This window comes from Oxyura jamaicensis, chromosome 22 (assembly GCF_011077185.1).
Source record: "Oxyura jamaicensis isolate SHBP4307 breed ruddy duck chromosome 22, BPBGC_Ojam_1.0, whole genome shotgun sequence".
Lineage (NCBI taxonomy): Eukaryota > Metazoa > Chordata > Aves > Anseriformes > Anatidae > Oxyura > Oxyura jamaicensis.
The window spans coordinates 2,972,991-2,992,699 of record NC_048914.1 but is presented as its reverse complement, the minus strand read 5'-3'; the positions used below and the strand labels follow the sequence as shown (position 1 = coordinate 2,992,699).

At 45.8% G+C, this 19,709-nt stretch overlaps 2 protein-coding genes and 1 long non-coding RNA gene across 3 annotated transcripts; 2 read left to right on the top strand and 1 right to left on the bottom strand.

Annotated features, from left to right (window-relative positions):
• The first annotated feature begins 495 nt into the window (after positions 1-495).
• On the top strand, positions 496-5,097 carry NEFM (neurofilament medium). The gene is made up of 3 exons (XM_035345035.1): positions 496-1,588; positions 1,830-1,954; positions 3,156-5,097. Exons 1-3 carry the CDS (start codon positions 527-529, stop codon positions 4,495-4,497), a joined length of 2,529 nt encoding a protein of 842 aa, XP_035200926.1. The 5' UTR covers positions 496-526; the 3' UTR covers positions 4,498-5,097.
• Positions 5,098-10,289: 5,192 nt separating this feature from the next.
• Positions 10,290-14,773, bottom strand: NEFL (neurofilament light). Its single transcript, XM_035345172.1, has 4 exons — positions 13,683-14,773; positions 13,162-13,286; positions 11,892-12,214; positions 10,290-10,844 (listed from the first exon to the last, which is right to left on the bottom strand). The coding sequence occupies exons 1-4, from the start codon at positions 14,736-14,738 to the stop codon at positions 10,675-10,677; spliced, it is 1,674 nt and encodes a 557-aa protein (XP_035201063.1). The 5' UTR covers positions 14,739-14,773; the 3' UTR covers positions 10,290-10,674.
• Positions 14,774-16,658: 1,885 nt separating this feature from the next.
• On the top strand, positions 16,659-18,821 carry LOC118177464. Its single transcript, XR_004755806.1, has 2 exons — positions 16,659-16,733; positions 18,043-18,821. It is a non-coding gene; the product is annotated as an uncharacterized LOC118177464 (long non-coding RNA).
• Positions 18,822-19,709: the final 888 nt, after the last annotated feature.

Below are 19,709 nucleotides of genomic sequence, written 5' to 3'. Positions count from 1 at the left end.
AAGAAAGGAAAATGAAAGAAAGAAAAGGGGAAAAAAGAAAGGAAAAGAAAAATGAAACAAAAGAAAGGAAAAGGAAAGAAAGGAAAGGAAAAGGAAAGGAAAGAAAGGAAAAGGAAAGTAAAGAGAGGAAAGAAAGAAAGAAAATAAAGGAAAGGGAAAAAAAGGAAAATAGGAAAAGAAGAGAAAGAGCGGCGATGTAAGGGAGGGGGAGAAGGGAGCAGGGGGAAGGGAAGGGGGAAGCGGGGGAGCGAGGGAACGGGGGCAGGGGCGCAGCGGGGAGGGGGCAGCGGGATTTGGGGGGGTCGGGAGCGGGGAGCAGGGGCCAGGGAGGGAAGGGGGGAGCCGGGGAGGGAAGGGGGGAGCCGGGGCATGGGGGAGGCGAGGGAGGGAGGGGAGGAGCCGGGGAGGCGGAGCAGGGGAAGGGCCGGGGGGAGGCCGCCCCCCCGGCCACGTTGTGCCGCCGGGGCTTTATAAGGGGCGGCGGGCGGCGGAGCAGCGCCGTGCTGCCCCCGGAGTGTCCCCAGCCATGAGCTACACGATGGAGCCCTTGGGCAACCCCTCGTACCGGCGGGTGACCGAGACCCGGGCCACCTACAGCCGTGCCAGCGCCTCCCCGTCCAGCGGCTTTCGCTCCCAGTCGTGGTCGAGGGGCTCCGGCAGCACCGTGTCGTCCTCCTACAAGCGCCCCAACCTCGGAGCCCCCCGAGCCCCCTACGGCTCCACGGTGCTGAGCTCCGCCGACAGCCTCGACGTGAGCCAGTCGTCGCTGCTCAACGGGGCGGCCGAGCTGAAGTTGAGCCGCTCCAACGAGAAGGAGCAGCTGCAGGGGCTCAATGACCGCTTCGCCGGCTACATCGAGAAGGTGCACTACCTGGAGCAGCAGAACAAGGAGATCGAAGCGGAGCTGGCGGCCCTGCGGCAGAAGCACGCCGGCAGGGCGCAGCTGGGCGATGCCTACGAGCAGGAGCTGCGGGAGCTGCGAGGAGCCCTGGAGCAGGTGAGCCACGAGAAGGCGCAGATCCAGCTAGACTCGGAGCATATCGAGGAGGACATCCAGCGCCTGCGGGAGCGCTTCGAGGATGAGGCGAGGCTGCGTGACGAGACGGAGGCCACCATCCGTGCCCTGCGCAAGGAGATGGAGGAGGCCTCGCTCATGCGGGCGGAGCTGGACAAGAAGGTGCAGTCGCTGCAGGACGAGGTGGCCTTCCTGAGGGGCAACCATGAGGAGGAGGTGGCCGAGCTGCTGGCACAGCTGCAGGCGTCCCATGCCACGGTGGAGAGGAAGGACTACCTGAAGACCGACCTCACCACGGCGCTGAAGGAGATCCGTGCCCAGCTGGAGTGCCAGTCCGACCACAACATGCACCAGGCCGAGGAGTGGTTCAAGTGCCGCTACGCCAAGCTGACGGAGGCGGCCGAGCAGAACAAGGAGGCCATCCGCTCCGCCAAGGAGGAGATCGCCGAGTATCGGAGGCAGCTGCAGTCCAAGAGCATCGAGCTGGAGTCGGTGCGCGGCACCAAGGAGTCCCTGGAGAGGCAGCTGAGCGACATAGAGGAGCGCCACAACAACGACCTCACCACCTACCAGGTGCCGGGGGGAGGCTGGGGATGGCGGGGTGGGGGTGTTGTGGGGCGATGGAGCCCCCTTCTGGGTGCTGAGTGTGGTGCTAGGTCGGGGGGAGCTGGGGAGGGGGGGTCTGTGGGGTCTGGGGTCCTGCTGCCCCGAGCCCGGCGCTCACTGTCGGTGCGTTTCTGAAAGTCCGTCCCCAACTTCTCGCGCTCTCCGTGTGTGTGGCTTTGTCACAGGGGCTTTCTTGTCTCCGCTGCAGGACACAATTCATCAGCTGGAAAATGAGCTTAGGGGAACAAAGTGGGAAATGGCACGTCACCTGAGGGAATACCAGGATCTCCTCAATGTCAAGATGGCCCTGGATATTGAAATTGCTGCGTACAGGTACAGTAGGGTCATTGCAGACATGTCTAGAATATTAATAGCACTGCAGATGCTGCTGCTCTGAGAAGCCGTACCACGGATGAGAAATAGCTGCATGCAGTGAACACAACTCAAATTAGAGCTTGACTAAATTGCTGCAAGCCTCTCCAAATCTAGGCAGACCCTGGAAGGGCTGCAGTAAGGAGGCAGAGCTCACTGGGGACCAGTCTGCTGGTAATCAGTGGCGAAGCTCCCGGTGCGCTCAGTGGCACTGGGATGGCATGACTCAGTGCAGTGGCACCCTGGTGCTGCATCCTGCCCTTGTTTACAAAAGCAAAAGACAAGCTTATTTTTAACTCCTGCTTGCTTTGCATATGCCAAGCAAGCGGTGCTTGTCATCTGAATTCACTTTTATCACTTGAGAGAGACGGTGTGCTTGCTCGATCACAGTTTCAGGCAAGGACTGAATCTGCTTGTCACAAACACTTTTGCTTTTCTTGCTCAACTTTCCTGTGGCATCCACTCCAATCTAGAGCAGGAAAACTGCTTGCTATTGCCATCACCTGGCAGACTTTTTTTAGGCTCCTTTGCATCACTTCAGAACTCTAATCAGAACCACTGATTTTTCTGGGTCACAGGCTTAGATGAAAAACATGCCTTTGAATACAAGAAAAGTCAAAATAGAAAGAATCCTCAAGTCCCTTTAAATTCCTGAGGCTGTTCAGACAAACACAGGTTCCCTAGGGTCTTTAGCTGTTTGCTGCCAAAGATCACTTGAATGAACCAAAGTCTCTGAAGCCTCCTATTTTCAAAGCCACACAAGGGTGGATGCCCAGATTATTGCACTAGAGCCATGCTCTAGCTGGCTTTGAAAGTCTCAGCGACAATATTAAATTCGGGACCTTTGGCTGCATTCAGTTCTCAGTTCACCTGAGTCATAATGCAGCCCAGGAAGCTAATCAGCTGGAGTTTTTGATGCTAAAGATGCATCACAACCGATCGGCCATAGGTGGTATGTTTGCCACATGTAAAGCATATGAATATGAATTTACTGAAAGAGCTGATTTGAGGAAAGCAGAACGCAGGCTGTGAGCGATGGATTATGCTGATCAGCTCTAGCCTATTCTGCAAAACTGTTTTGCTGACAGAGGGCCATTTCTAATAGCTGCCCCTTATGTTGGGTTTCTGTGCTCACTGTTTTTCTTGCTCCTGACTGCTTTAGGAAGCTGCTGGAGGGTGAAGAGACAAGATTCAGTGCCTTCTCTGGAAGCATTACTGGGCCCATATTCACACACAGACAACCATCTGTCACAATAGCATCAACTAAAATACAGAAAACAAAGATCGAACCACCAAAGCTGAAGGTCCAGCACAAGTTCGTAGAAGAAATCATTGAAGAGACAAAAGTAGAGGATGAGAAGTCTGAAATGGAAGATGCCCTAGCAGCTATTGCAGAAGAAATGGCAGCGAAGGCCCAGCAAGAAGAACAGGAGGAGGAAAAGGCAGAAGAAGCTGCAGAGGAAGAAGTTGTTTCTGAGAAGGCGGCCGCAGAACAAGCGGCTGCACCTGAGGAAGAAGAGAAGGAGGAAGAGGCTGAGGAGGAAGAAGCTGCGAAATCTGATGCAGCAGAAGAAGGAGGCTCTGAAAAAGAAGAGATAGAGGAAAAGGAAGAAGGGGAGGAGGCTGAGGAAGAGGAGGAAGAAGCTGAGGCCAAGGGCAAAGCTGAAGAGGTAGGAGCAAAGGTTGAGAAGGTCAAAACACCTCCCACAAAGTCACCCCCTAAATCTCCCCCTAAATCCCCTGTAACCGAGCCGGCCAAGGGAGTTCAGAAAGAACCTGCTGCAGAAGCAGGAAAGGAACAGAAAGTGGAGAAAGGTGCCGAGAAGGTAGCCAAGGAGGAAGAGAAAGCAGCATCTCCAGAGAAGCCAGCCACACCAAAGGTAACCTCTCCAGAGAAGCCTGCAACACCCGAGAAGCCTGCAAGCCCAGAAAAGCCCGCGACCCCAGAGAAAGCGGTGACCCCGGAGAAGCCGGCGAGCCCGGAGAAGCCCCGCTCTCCAGAAAAACCAGCAACCCCAGAGAAGCCCCGCTCTCCAGAAAAGCCGGCGACCCCAGAGAAGCCCCGCTCTCCGGAGAAGCCAGCTTCCCCAGTCAAAGACGAAAAGGCCGTGGTGGAGGAGACCGTCACTGTCACAAAGGTAACAAAAGTTAGCGCGGAGGTCGAGGCCTCCAAGGAGTCCAGGAAAGAAGACATTGCAGTGAATGGTGAGGTGGAGGAGAAGAAGGAGGAGGAATCCAAAGAGGAGGAGGAAGACAAGGAGGTGGTCACCAATGGCCTAGACGTGAGCCCAGTTGATGATAAGGGTGAGAAAATCGTAGTAACCAAAAAAGCAGAGAAAATCATTAGTGAAGGAGGGGACAGTACAACCACATACATCACGAAGTCTGTGACAGTCACTCAGAAGGTAGAGGAACATGAAGAAAGCTTTGAGGAGAAATTAGTGTCCACCAAGAAAGTGGAGAAAGTTACTTCACATGCTGTAGTAAAAGAGATTAAAGAGTGAATTAAATAAATTATAGCTAAACTAAAAAAAAAATAAAGAGCTTGGGTCGGTGCAAAAGGTTAAGCCATATGACAGCTGCAAAATGCATGTGAGTGACGGCTTTAAAGCAGAATGGGTTCTCTCATGGAGGCTCCAGACACACAGTATTTTACTTTTTTTGTGCAATATAGGGGAGGGGGGGGGAATGCATGCAGGCTCAAGATGTACTCCCTCCACAGAGCTTGGGGAACTAAAAAAATAAAAATTAAAAAAAAAAAAAATACTAATAATAGTGCATGAGATGAAATGTGCAAAGGAAGCTTTTGAATTTCCTGAGCTGTTGGAGGGACATATCTGAGGAACGACTTAAGATGTATTATGCAAAGAACCAACTGAGCCAAAAACAAACAGAAAACAGTACTAGAATATTCATGAGAACCAGAACTCTCCTAGCCTTAAAAAAAGCTACTTATAAATAATTATGTTTACCTCACTGGTGCAATTAGGGTGGACTTTTGCTCATGGGAGAACCTAGTCGACATGCACAGTACGCAACCTTTTGTTGTTTGATGTAAAACCGTCACAGCAGTTCTTGCTCAATAAAGGTCAATACTGAAAACATGACGTGTCTGGTGATTCTCTTCAAACTCAAATCCCCTTCGTGAAATAAGGTATTTGTCCTGACCAGCAGGGTGGGGAGGGGTTGAAAAGGCGCTGGAGCTTTTCCTTCCCTGCATTTCCTCATTAAGAAAACAAATTTCCTGTAGCATGGTAAAGTAATGCTAATACTTGAGCTGGTTTAAGCAAACAGGAGCCATATGCCCTGGTTTCTAGAGTAAAGTGGGATCTATTCTATGGGTTGGCCTTTTGGTGCTTGGAGGGGTTGCTAACAGAGGAAGAGGTCTCTAAGCCATGTGCTGCTAACGCTGCTTATCTGAGCAATCCTGCTTGTATTACTTGTAAAAGTGTTGGGCTGGCTCTGCATGCTAGTCGCAGTGCTTAAGGACAGCCTTAAAGATGGGGTAATTTCCAGATCATCCCTTGCCTTTCCTGAGGCAGTAGCATATCTGTTAACCACAAATGCTCATGGTATCTTTCATGGTATCTTCTGTGGCACTCATTTGTGACTTAATGGGTCTTTGCTCACTTAAGCCATCTCAGCCCCAACACTTTGTATTTACCAAAGTGTGGTAGGTAGCAGCTTTTATTTTTTTCCTTTCCTGCCTTAAATCTGTGGGAATGTCCTTCTCATCACCTCCCTGTCTCAAATGATCCACAGCGAAATCTGTCTCTAAAAACAAAATTTTGAAATCGAGGGCAAATAATTTCCTAGAAAAAGGAAACTGTCCCAGAGATGACATTGGGTTGAGTATCAAAAATATCCCTGACTCATTTTTTACGTATTTGTCCATCTTAAAATAACTGTAGAAAGGAAACCGTTCCAGAGCCTGAACTGAGGCTAAGTAGAGTTCAGATTACACCTGGTATGACTGAGAAATAAAATCAAATATATTTTTTTTTTATTTCCAAGAGAAAGACCTTCTAAATGCTGGCCTATGTCTTCCACCATTTGCGGGTTGGATTCATTAAGAAGAAAGACAGGTAAAAGGGCCCTTTAAAATCCCACTACATGGAAATTAAATGGAGATAGCTGACACAAACGGAAAAAGAGGAGGGCCCTGAGTCTAGTTTAGGTCTTATTCTAGGATTAAGATTGTGTTTATTTCAATCACATTTTAAAAGGAAAACAAAGACTGCTTCTACTGCTTTACATGCCATAAATAGCAAAGAAATGCAAATCTTTTTTTTTTTTTTTTTTTTTGTTCAGCTGCCTGGGTTTGGCGTATGAACTGTTCTGAAAGCTGTTGACTAATAGAGGGTCTGATCAAAATCCATGCTTTGCATAAGCTTTCCAATTCTTTGCCCTATCAATAATTGAAGATCAAGTAGATTTTAATTGGAAGGGTTACTCATGTTCTTCACTGGAGAAAATGTAAAAACCCCACAGCAGATAAGTATTTCAAATAAATGCGAATGCCTTTGTGTAGCAAAGTAATGAATGTTTCTCCTGCTGATATCAATAATGGAAAGCTGTGCTCAACAGATTGCTGCTTGAGTGACGTTTAATTAAAGCAGAGTAAGCAAATTAAATGGCAGCTTCTCTGTAGCAAGCGTTTTTTGTGAAAGTTACATGCATATATGGATGTAAAAATATCTATACCTTTATGAATAAAATGTTAACGAGCCCAGTCCCACTCACCTGCCATCAGTGCTGCCAGAATCTCCTAAAATGTCACAAATTCTGAAGCCAATGGGCTACCCCTCAGCATGGAAAGTTGGGTATCTTCAGCATCAGGACAAAGAAGGGTCACCTTGTACAATTAATTAAATTTTGACATCAGTGAGAAACTTGAGAACGTGTTGTTAACGTGTGCTTACACAGCTGCAGGTGGGATCCCAAACTGGTTTGCTCTTTTTTTCTGTTATGCTTTCTCTTCAGTTCTGGTAGGAGACAAGTACAAGGACAAAACCTAGAAATTAATGTTTTTTGTTGCTAAATGCAGCCAACAGACCAGAGTTTTACAGAAAGAAATTACAGCCATTGAAGTAAGGCAAACTCATGGGCTACTCATTGGCATATTATAAAATACTCTCTTCCTCCCCTTTTCCACACAAAGCATATTTCAGCCTTTAGCTATTAACCACAACTGCACTTCTTTTCTCTGTATGCTTTAACATACATTTTTTTAAAAAATTATTATTATTATTTTTAGTTTGGTCTATTTCCCACTGCAAATGTTTCTGTCAAATCCTAAGAGAAATAAGCAACCAGTTAGCACATTTCTAAATATTTATAAAACTATAAGATCTGGTTAATATTTAATTTTGCCAAGAGGTTTTGTCTACTGACATCTGCAATCAAACAGTTTCAAAAGATAGCATAATTCCAGGGCAGAGATGCATAAATAGTATGTTATTTGCCTGTTCTGCACCAATTATTTCTTGAGAATGTGCATAACCACTGAAGGGATTAATTATTTTCAGACACAGGAGTTCATTAATCAGTACAAAAGACTCTGCAAAAGGAAAAACAACAATTAATGGAAGCTATCTGTGAAGATCTGTGTGTTTGACTTGCGGGGGGCCATCAAGACCCCCACTGACTTCAGGAACTGGAGGGCTCTAAAACAGGAACTTTGTGCCTTATCGGGTTGAAGGAGCTATGATTAAGACATTTTCAGCATCCCAGAACTAGATTCCAGGCAGAAACAAAATCGGAAGTGTTATAAAACAGAAATAGGTTGCATTTGCTAGGGTGCTGAGTCAGGCACTAGAATTTTCTCCACACATCAGGGTCTGTGCTTTTACCAGGCACTAGTGGGCTTCTCCCTTCTCTGTTCAGGACAGAACCACGCTCAGTTAACCCAGGAAGGCAGAAAATGATGAATTGTCAACTATTCAGTTACTGGAAAGTTAATTCTTAGAATCTGGGCATTATACCTGTACAAGTTATCCTCTTGCCAAGTAGAAGGGGAGTGTGTGTGAAGAAGAAAAGCCCTCAGGACCTCCTTGCATTTGTCTTTCCAGTGACAAGATCTCGGCCTGATCCAGACCCCGTCTGCCTGAAGGCCAGGGGAGGCTCAAGGACAGACTCGCTGCTTTACTTGCAGCTGCAACTTGGGTTAAAGTTTCTACCATGTCTCCCTCTGCCTGCTTTTACTGCATTGCGTCAAAGCCAGCTCCTGGATTTTCTGAGGTAAAGCAAGCGTTGCCAGGATCTCCACAACCCCAAGAGCATCTCGGCACGCAGACGCATGCTTCCACCCTGGTTCCCTCCAGTTTCCCTCAGGAGCTAGGCAGGACTGGGGGTAACGAACCAGGCTGGATAGCCCCTGCAGCTCATAACCCTCTGCAGCTCCCTGCCACGGCTGTGACTCACACATTTCCCACAAGAGTCGTGAAATCTCTCCTTTAGCTGCAACGCATTAAAAATAACGCAGGGAGCAGGGATCAGGCCGACACACACTGCAGGGAGGACTGTGTTTTCTGGTGTACCTCTGAATGTGCTGGTTTGAGAGCATCCCTAGCAGCCTGGCTGCCAAGATTTGGAAAGCCGCAAGCTGTGTCACTTCCCAGAAGTGAAAGGGATGCAAATGACTAAGTGAAGAAAAGGTTCATCCGCAGGAGAAGACATGAGATAGGAAGAAAAATCAGATATTGCAAAGTCAGGAGGCACAGTGCTTGGAGAATGGGAGGATAGGGGCAGTGGTTTTAATATATGCCCATCTATTTTAACAGTGGTTTGGCTTTAATGGCTGAGATGAGTTCTGATCTGGCACACAGCATGCTTTTTGCTCTGCAGGAGCAGCTTCTCTCTTCCTAAAGTGCCACGCTAAGCATTTTCTGATAGGGCACTTTGGCGGATTTCCAAGTGCCAACTCCCGCACTCCAAACCATGCTGCGTTAGACCTGGGGACATCACGTACCGAGAGGAGCAGCTCTGCCACCCTGCCAGTCCCTCTGCAAAGCTTGATGCCAGTGGCACAGCCAAGCCTCTTGTCCATGGCACCAAAAGTACCCGCTGGGGGGGACACCCACGTCTGCCTGGTGAGCCTGCATAAATACAGAAAACTCTTTTCCATAGAGGTGAAAAAGTCTCTATGGAAAGCAGAGGAGGTGTGGAAGAAAGACTTAAAAGAGAATGTTGAAGAAGGGGGGGGTATAATTTGCTTACTTGCCTTTTGGTTCTCAAAAGCATTAAAAAATAAAAGAAAATAGGGAAAAACAACAGTATTTAGAAATGCTGTCAGGACTCCCTGAAAACAAGTTACTGAATTACCCCATACGATTACAAAGCTCTGCCTCCTGAACAGTTTTACCATAAACTTCCTTTCTCCTGCTGTTTTACCTGGGAGCATGGAAGGAAAGAATTGCCTTGTGCACTTACCTCTTCCACCTACTTTATAACTCTTTTGGCTGAGGGACATGCTTTTGGAACATCCCTAAAATTTGTATAAAAGCATACTTCTCCCTGAAAATAGCCATTGGGGAGAGCCAATGCAAAGCAGCCAATGTCATTAAGTCAGTGTAGAAAATTAAAAGGTACCCCAGAATCTCATCTAAAAAATCCACCTAGCTAAATGTGACTGAGAAGGGTGCATCCCCACGATGCCTCTTCTATTTTGGATTTCCGCTCATTTTAAATGGTTTAATTTGTAGTCTTTGCTACTTGCCCTTGGCACAAGGTTAAGTTATAGGCATCTACTTTAGCTAATTGAAAATAAATACTCAGGCTTGACATTTCTTTCAGAATTGTCAGGCTTTGCTGCTGTGAGAGGTTCCTATTTTGTGCCTGATCACACTTTGAGACTTTTCTTTGCTTCATATTGAAAAACTGAAAAGGCCCTGATAAATTCTCAGTAGAGAATGAGACTCAAGTCCGTAGTGGTATGACTTAAGACAGCTGTCTGTGGGAAGACAGCTCACACTCAGTTGTCAGAGAATACCACACACACCCTGTAATTTCTATATTCATTGGAATTTTTCCATAAGGCAAAAGAGAGTTCGTGTATACAAGGCTAACAAAACCAAAGCTAACAGCACATCCAGATTGCAGTGTATTTTTACAATTAAAATTTCCTGTGAACATACATCCACAGCACAAATAAATTCCCTTATTGCTTTATCCACTTATCAGTTCTCCAATGTATCAGCTTGGGACAGAATCACTTAACAAGCTTGAAAAATGAGTGCAATACCTGACTTAAAATAGATAAAGTGCATTAATGACAAATGACACATACTACAAGGCATCTGTGTAAGCATTTCTGTAACTTTATTGACTAGCTTTATTGCACATACGTATTGAAGCCTCCATTTTGCCACCCAAGGTTTCCATAATTATTTTAAATGCAAGTTAAAGATAACTTTCATTCCATTACTTATTTTTTCCTTTTAGAATTTTAAGATTCTGAATCACCCAAATAGGACAACCCCTGAATTCATACGTGTAGACCATGCAGCACTCAGGGAGCAAGCCAGTGGGTGCTCTGCAAGCATACTGATACTCCGCATAGAGAAACATCATAGATCATTAACTTTAAACCTCAGTGGTCACTGAATTAAATATGTGAGACTGCAATTTTAGCTCAGTCAATCATAGTTTAACTTGATGAGAAAGCTAGACTGCCTTAAAAATTAAGCTTTCTTCTTCACTTCAGTCTCTTCCTTTCCTGCTGCCTCTTTCTCTTCCTTTTCTTCCTCACCAGTTTCCTCAGCAGTTTCTTGAGACTCCTCTCCTTCTTCAGCTGCTGTTTCTTCCCCTTCTTCATCACCCTCTTTGGCTTCTTCAGATTCTTCCTTCGCACCTTTGAAAAGCGAGAAGAAACATTTCTCATCTCCTACACCGCTTCAGACGAGTTCCTAATCCCAATTCCACAGAAACCAGCATACCTGCAACCCTTCATCTCCATCCATTTGGATGACAGCCAACCTAAACTTCATGGGTCTAGCAACTGATTACTGTATGAAAGCTGCAACATATCTAGGACTTCTAAGGTGGCTGGCAAAATTATACAGCCAGTTTATTCTAAATTTCAGAGGGAGTGAAATATTTTACAGGCCTTTTAGAAACCAGTCTTGAAAAAGAGTAATTAACTGTAGATTCACTGCTTTAAACCTTATCCAAAGATTTGAGTTCAAGAAGGAATCTTGCTATTATTATCCTCCAATTGGCTCTTAGCTGTAGTTTCATTATGATCTGATCACATTAATAAAATTATAATTAATCACATTAAACTCATCCATTAGTCCAATGGTAACCAATGCATTTCAGATACATTTAGGTTAAAGCCTTCGGAGCTATAATGTTGCTCTTACCAAGCTCACCTTTTCAAAATGTAAGTAAACTGGGGGACAGCCAGTGGCATATACTTTGGTTGAAGCAAGCAAGGAAACTACCTAGACCTCAGACAACAGGAGCTGCTGTCCACTGAACCCAGTGGTTACATCCAGACATCAGGGGATGTTCCCATTATCCTAGGCTACTCTGGAAATTAGTATTTAGTTCAGGATGTTCTTGTTATCGATTCAAGGATGTCTGAAATAGCCACACTTTGCTTGCTGCCAGCATTAGCTGCTTTTAAAGTATTGCATTAAATTTTGTTAGAATGAGAAACAGCCAGCAGTTTCCAAGGGACCAGAACCAGTCCTATAATCTGCCTGGTACTAAACATTTACCTTACCTTTTGTTCTAAATTCAGGTGTAGTTGCTCAAATGCTACATGCTTGATCTCACATGCTTGTTAATAGTCAGTGAGAAAAGTCAATTAAATCTAGTTCCTACAATTTCTGGGTTTTATCCCATATGAGCAGGGTGAAACATGGAAGAGAGGGGTTTGAAAGTAACTAAGTACCTTCCTCCTCTTCTTCAGCCTCTTCACCTCCTGCTTCTTCCTCCTCACCTTCTTCTTTCTCTTCCTCCTCACCTTCCTCTGCTGGGGCTGCCTTGGCTTCTCCTGCTTTAGCAGCCTCAATTGTTTCCTCTATTTCAATCTGTTCTTCCTGGACATGACTAGAGTAGTATGTGGGGAAGGAACGGGTTGTCATCAAGTAGGAACTGGACTGGAGACCACTGTATGCAGACCTGCCAAAAGTCGGGGCAGCCTGGGTGTAGCCACTGGTGATGCTTCCAACACTAGTGAAGCTGAGTCGGGTCTCTTCACCTTCCAGCAGTTTTCTAGCAGAGAAAGAAAGAAAAAAAAGCAAGCATCTTAGCTCTGCTGCAGTGGTATTCAGCAAACTCAGCTGTGGACAAGTGTACCATTATTATGCTTTGAACAGCCACATGCCCTAGGGACTGCAGACTACCTAGAGTGCAAATACTAGCCCATAATGAATAATGGTGTGGCAATAGTATTCTTGTCTTCTTAGTATAAATTAAGTTTGAATTGTGTATTACTGTGGAATTAGTACTTATTTTGAAGTAATGAAAAAAAACAACAAGATTAGTTTTCTACAGCAGGCAAAGATACAGATGTATTTTGGTAGCCTGTGAAGTTCCAGAGAACAATGCAGATATAACAACTCCATGTTACAGCTGTAAACCTTGTCTAACAGCTAACCACTTTCAATATTTCCCTCTGTGGCATTCACAGAAAGTGTTTCAGCATTTATAATTTCTACCAGTATCTGGGTTAAAACATTAAACAGTTATTTAAAAGCAATTCTTCTGTAAAAGAACTCACAAGTAATCTCCTGCTAAGCAATTAGAGAAATCCTGTTGTTGAAAACATGTAAGGGATTTCTGGTTCCAAAAACACAGCTACCTGTTTTAAGGAGTTTTACTGATATAAAAACAGGTTCTAGGCTCAGGGATCTCTTCACTCTGAGTACAGCATTTTTTTTTTTGACATGTCAAGATGGAGAATAGATTATATACCCGAGTTGATAATTGTGTATGCATGTACACACATACTATGATACTCATACTTGCTACACAGTGCAGATTTTGCTTATAGCAAGCTTTACCTTAAAAGCACTGCTTCTTCCAACTGCAAGACAATTAAGAAAACCTGATTAAACTCTGCTATCTCTGACACTTTCAGCTGGAGGAACAAGAAGAGTTCTCTTATTGAAAGAGGGGAACCTGATCCAAGATTGATTTAAACATCCTCCCCGTCATACCTGTATGCTGCAATCTCAATGTCCAGGGCCATTTTCACATTGAGCAGGTCCTGGTATTCCTTTAAGTACCGAGCCATTTCACTCTTCGTGGTTCTCAACTCATTCTCTAGTCTGTTGATTGTATCCTGTTGGAAGCAAGAACATTGACAGTGCACAAGCCTCAGTTTTCCCCGGTCTAGCAACGCCACCTGCCAAGGCATTCCTGCAGCCCTTGCAGCTTAACCTTGCTGCAGCAGACCGACAGCCCCCTCACACCGCTCCCCAGCGGGGCTTCCCCACCCCTCCTTCTACACCCTACCACAACCCTAAGCACCCAATTCCCACTATTTAAAAACTAAAGCATTCACAGGGGTTAAATATACTTCATTTTAGCATCTAGGCTGTTTCCCCTTATGATTTTTGGAGCATTTATTTAGAGCATTCATTTACCTTTTTGACAGGAGCTCAGCAGAGTACACCCCAGACCACCCCCACGTCATGCACCAAGCGGTGCTGCAGGCTGAAAGGCAGCCTGCGCTCACCTGCAGCGCCGAGATGTCAGCACTCTGCTTTTCCTCCAGCTCCTGCAGCTGCTTCTCCAGCGCCTCATTCATGCCGCGGGTGGCCTCAATCTCCAGCGTCTTGGCCTTCAGGAGACGGCGGCTCTCGGACACCTCGTCCTTGGCGGCTCGGACAGCGTCGGTGTTCTTGGCAGCGCTCTCACTGAGGACGGTGAAGCGGCTGCGGAACCACTCCTCGGCGTTCTGCATGTTGCGGGCCGCCAGCTTCTCGTACTGGGCACGGATGTCCCGCAGCGCGGCTGAGAGGTCAGGCTTGGCCGACACGTCCATCTCGACGGAGAGGTGCGCGTACTGGATCTGAGCCTGCAGCTCGGCCAGCTCTTCCTCGTGGACCTTCTTGAGGAAGGCCAGCTCATCCAGGAGGCTGTCCACACGCTTCTCCAGCTCGGCCCGAGCCAACGCTGCCTCATCGGCGCCCTTGCGGACCTCCAGCAGCCTGGCCTCGGCATCCTCCCGGCTCAGCACCTCTTCCTCGTAGCGGGCCTGCAGCCCCCGCAGCGTCTCCTCCAGGCTCTCCCGCTCACCCTGCAGCGCCTGCTTCTCACTTGTCGCCTCCTCAGCAGCCAGGCGCAGCTCACGGATCTCCTGCTCATACAGGGCTCGGAAGCGGGACGGCTCGGCGTGCTTCTGCCTCAGCACCAGCAGCTCAGCCTCCAGCACCTTGTTCTGCTGCTCCAACTCGTGCACCCGCTCGATGAAGCAGGCGAAGCGGTCGTTCAGGTCCTGCAGCTGCGCCCGCTCCTGGCTGCGGATGGACTTGAGGTCGTTGCTGATGGCCGCCACCTGGCTCAGGTCGAGGCTGTCCACCGAGTGCAGGAGGGAGCCTGAGGCGCTGGAGGCGGCGTAGCTGCGGCGCACCGACACGGAGGAGACGGGCGCCGACAGGCTGGAGTACGCCGAGCGCCCCGAGCTGTAGCCGCCGCTGCTGCTCCGCATCGTGGAGACGTGGAGCCGCGAGCTGTCGGCATAGCGGCGCTTGTAGGAGGGAAAGAACGGGTCGTAGCCGTACGAGCTCATAGTTGCGGGGAGCCAGCCACTGCTCTGCGGCTCGGCGCCGCCCGACGGCCCCTATTTATCGTCGGGGAGGGCGGGCGGGCGCAGCCGCCAGGCGGGGACGGGGAGGGACGCGGCGCTGAAGGACGGCCCCGCTTAGTTCGGGCGGCTCTGCAGGGGGGTTGGTAGCGAGGGGGCTGCGGTCCGGGGTTGTCGCTGCTCGGTTGTCCCTCCTCGGGTGGGTCTGAGGTAGGCAGGCAGGGTACCCTCGGATCTGCGTTCCCTCACGACTCCCTCAGGCTTAGCCCTAGGGACCTGCGCGGCGCCATTTTGTGCCTGGTCGCCCCCTCCCGCCCAAATCCCCCTGAGGGAGGTGGCAGGGAGGTCGTTGTAAAACCCTCTCGTAGCCAGGGCCTAAGGAAGGCTCGGGTTATCAGTGGGGCTGGGGTGTTTGCAACACGCACCTGTACCTCAGAAATCTTAGAATACGTGTCTAAATAGCATTTTTTTTCCCAGCTCGTTTGCAGTTGTCACAAGGTGTGTGTGCTCTTCAAGCTCCTGCTGTGCTCACTATGTCTCTCCTCACAAATGGTTCTTAATAACTGAGTAATTACATGAATTAAGAAACTAATATGGGGTGTGGTTTGCTCTTGGAGCAGGAAAAAAAGATAACGTTTAGCCGTCTAGCTTTGCTTTCTATATTCCTTGAAATTCTGTGGAGGCAAGTTTGAGAAAAGGACAACAGGGATTGAATATTTAATCTTTCATAACCTGACTACAGTGGAGACTAAAAGTGGACAGCTGCCTTGCAGCTACCTCTGATACAGATTATTAGCCACTGATTGAGTAAAACTAATTGCAGTAGAGATTGATCTAAAAGTGTAAGGTAGGGATACATTGCCAGAACGTTTTTCTGTGATGCTCCAAAACGTGTGGATAACTTAATAATATATGTAATTGAAGCTGTCTGACTGTCACTAATTACAGTAGTACTCGAGTATTTGGGGCTCAAAAACATGCTTGCTTAATATGAATCATCTAATAAAACGAAGACAGGGTGGATTTCATCATGTTTCCTTCTATAGTCTAGTGCTCTCATGTACAACTTTACCTGTTGTGTGTTGTCATTTCCACAGGTCATAGTGTACTTGAATATAAAGAATATTAAGCTGCGAAGGGCAGTTTATATCAAAGATAGAAAGGTATAACCTCTTTTCATCTGAGCTTATACTGGAGAGAATTAGTTATGCAAAGAACAAATAAAGACATATGTGTCGCTACCTCACAGTAAATCTGATGAGAATTTATTTGGCAAATACCAAGTGTCCACATGAAGATTGATGGAAATGCTCTCAACTCATAAGCGTTGCAAGTGAGGCTTCAAGTTTTATTCAAAAAAATTCAGTAGCAGTTACATTCATGCTTGTTATTCAGGCATTAAATATGCAGAATACAGTAGCAGCACAGGCATGGTTTTATGTGCTAATAAATTTCAGATTTAACAGAGTAGCTATTCTTGACTTTTGACCAAAAAAGGTTGCTTGTGTATCTTGCAGAGCGCCCAGGGAAGTAAATGAGTAATGTAGACATCGTAGCAGATGGGAAGATTTACCAGTAGGCTTGGCCATAGATTCATTGAGCTTCTAAATACAAGTTGTTATGGGACACTCAACAAATGGATACTGCCATACCTTGTTTCATACCAATGGATTTGTTAACCTCCCGTATATTCATGTTTTGAACATAAGATTTAATTATTAATAGTATCAATTATTATGCTATGTATTTAAAAAATGAATACATTTCAACGTCTAAAATAACCTCTACTTTGTATCCCAGGAAAATAAGGTTTGTAATTGTAGTCTATTCATATTTTTTCTCATACTTCTTTCTCATATCATTTTAGAGACAGAAAATGAATGCAAAACCCCTCCTTCTCCTCCAGTAGCATGTGCCGGGAGGATGGGAAAGCATGTCTGCAGACAGCCCTGCAATGTTGAATTTCATTGTTAGTCAGAGGTAAGAATGAAGCTTTCTTACTGTAATGAAAGGGAAACCACTGCTCAAGGCATCCTATCTTGGAAGTTCAAATTTCCGGGTACAGAGTAATGCTAATGCTAATGCTGGTTTTCCCATTCTCTTTGTCTCTCTTTTGTTGCTTTTTGTCCTAATGCAGAGCACACTAGCCCCTTGATATTATCATTAGAAAAATCTCTAAAGTAGTAGTGAATAGAGGAACAGGATAAAGACTGACTTCCAATCCGAATGAAATGGTCTGTGCTGTTTGCATTGTCTGTGTTTAAGACTGCATCAGAGAAAAAGCAGGCAGGTGGTCACTGGAGATGAGCTGAGTCACCCAGCTGCTTAGCATTACTTCTCTTTCCATCTGCCGAAGCTACCTACAGCTGCTGTCTTGCTGTTTTAATTAGGTGCAAGTCTCATGATTTCATGTAACACGGACTTTAGGCAGAAGAATTGTAAGGTTCATCCCTTGAAAACCTCCACTAGGTTGGCTGACCTAAATAATGTAAATTGACATGAATGATACTGAAATGACATTAATGACATGAAAAGTGGCACCTGTGCAGTGGCATAATAGTGCTGCAGAAGCAAAAGCAAACATCTGACATTGCTGTTTGCAAATTTCCCTCTTCCTCATACTATTTAGTTAACGTGCACCCAGGAGAAGTTTAGGTCTAGGGTCAAAGACTGTGCTAGAGCCTTACATGTACCGAGAAATAACCTGAATGCAAAACCAGAGCCAGTGAAGAATTCCCCTGAGCTGGAAAAGATTCATGCATTGGAATGTAGTGGGGTTTTCCTTTCGCTTATTTGCATCAAAGATTGGTTTCCCCGGCAGAAAGTCTAACAGGTATGTTTGGGGTTGAGGTGCATGGCTGAATGAAGCACGTATCGTCTGCACCTGGTCTTATTTCAAAAGCATTAAATAAGCTGTGTCTGCTCAGTTTGGATTTGCACAGAAATTGAGCATTCCTGATTCAGAAAAGCAAAAGCATTGTTTATCCTTTTATTTTTTTCTATTTATGAAAGGCATAACTGATAGACTGGGGAATCAGGCACTCCCACTTCGGAAAATTTCCTAACTGTGATGTAAATAACATACAAAGTAAAATGAGCTGCTGAGAGTTGATCTATGCATGCTACCTCTACTTGCAAAACAGGCAGCTGAGATATATTACACATAATTAAGTATGATTAAGAAAGTTACTTTCTAGTGTTCTGTAATTGTTGATGAATTTACTGGAAATTCAAAAATCAACATATTTGCATTCAGTGACACCATGTTTTATTGAATGATTTTTTTTAGTGATAAGATTGATCAGAGCAATCCTGAAGGAGAAAGGGAAGACCTGGAACGGGTCCACTGTAGCAGTCGATGTTGAGTGCCAGTACTTTACTGCTATGGGAATGCAGTAAAGCATGCATTCTGCTGAGTGGTCCCTATAGGTCCTTCTGTTGATCTTACCACAGAGAGGTGTGTTGTAAAAACTGAGTAAGAGAATTCTCATTGAAGCCCCTGAGAGCTTCAGTGCTGAGAAAAGTCAGGTTAAGGATTTCAGTTTCCCTACAATGCTTCCTTTCCTTATAGCTACTTCTCTCTTTAGAACTTCTGGGAAGGGATGGGGGAGCTAAAGAAATTTCTTTGGCTCTGTTCTCATGCATGCTGGAATTCCGACATCTTTGGGTTGTTTGGAAGCTTTGCTCATATGCTGAAGAGGTTTGAAAATGTCTATTGTAGGGCTGTAATACTCTACCTTTTAGGGGAAGATTTTGAAAAGTGCAAGTAGGACAAGGGGACCCATTTTCTTTCCCTCTTCCTGTTGTTCAGAATCCAGATCTTATATATGCACTTGAAATTATATCAAGATCTCTGAAGAATTTAAATGTACAAACAAAAATGCTTTGTTCTACTTTGATTCTCCTTATGCTGCTGCACTTTTTTGAATTGGAATGAATCTTGCATTTTAGGAAGTCTGCTTCCTGTATTCCAAACAGCCCTTTTAATATGAGACAGCACTAATATGAATTGTCAAAGCTCATAGGGAGTTTTGTCTGCGAGGACTGAAATATAGTATCTGAAAGACACAAAAAATGCTAATAAGTATTTAATTTATTTCTTTTGAACTGCTATTTGCTTTGTTTGTGCCATATATAGTAAGTGCCTGAGCAGCTTTCATTATTTTATTATCACTTCCACCAATTCTGTTTTGCTGCACACAGTAACGTTAATTTGCTCACTTTGAGTTTGTTCTGCCACTTGATTACAAGAGCTAGAGGAAACAACCAGCCATCTGAGCTCCTTCAATGAATGCTTAATTAGAGGATTCATTAGCTTTGTTTACTCTTTGGATCAAGACTCCAAACTAGGCCACAAAATCTGATGGCAGATTACTTCTTGTGGTTAGATCTTAATTCCCAGAATGAATTAAATAGGTGATCTACTTTTGTCAGATTCCAGCAATTGAAGATAAAAAGGTTCTTGGGCAAAAACGTTCTTGGGCAAATAATCTGAAGCTGCCTTGCCAGCTGCAGAGCAACGTGCATGTCTTGAAGAAGCCCACTCAGCCCATTCTGAAAGAGATTTACTCCTCTGCAAAATCTCATGAACGGGTCTTCTGCCAACAAGAGAAGCAAGGAGTTAGACTGAAGCGCGTGCCAAGAGTTTGCCTAAGTTGGCACTGGCCCTGCCAGTTTAGGCTAGCTGAGGATTTGAGCCTCAGCTTTTAAAACATTTTGTCTCCTTGTGGATGATCTTACACAAAGCTGTCACCTGAGAAGAGTTTTACGATGCCATAAAATCCAAGAATAGTTGTTGACACTTCCCTGTGTGATAGTGTTTGCTGCCTGCAGTATGTACTCGTGTGTTAAGCAATGCACTCAGATCTGAGACATTCTCATCAGTGCAAGAGACGTTAAGGGGCAAAGACAAAGTGACCCCTAAGTGTTGGTGTGCACCAGAGAGCTGTTCTGGGA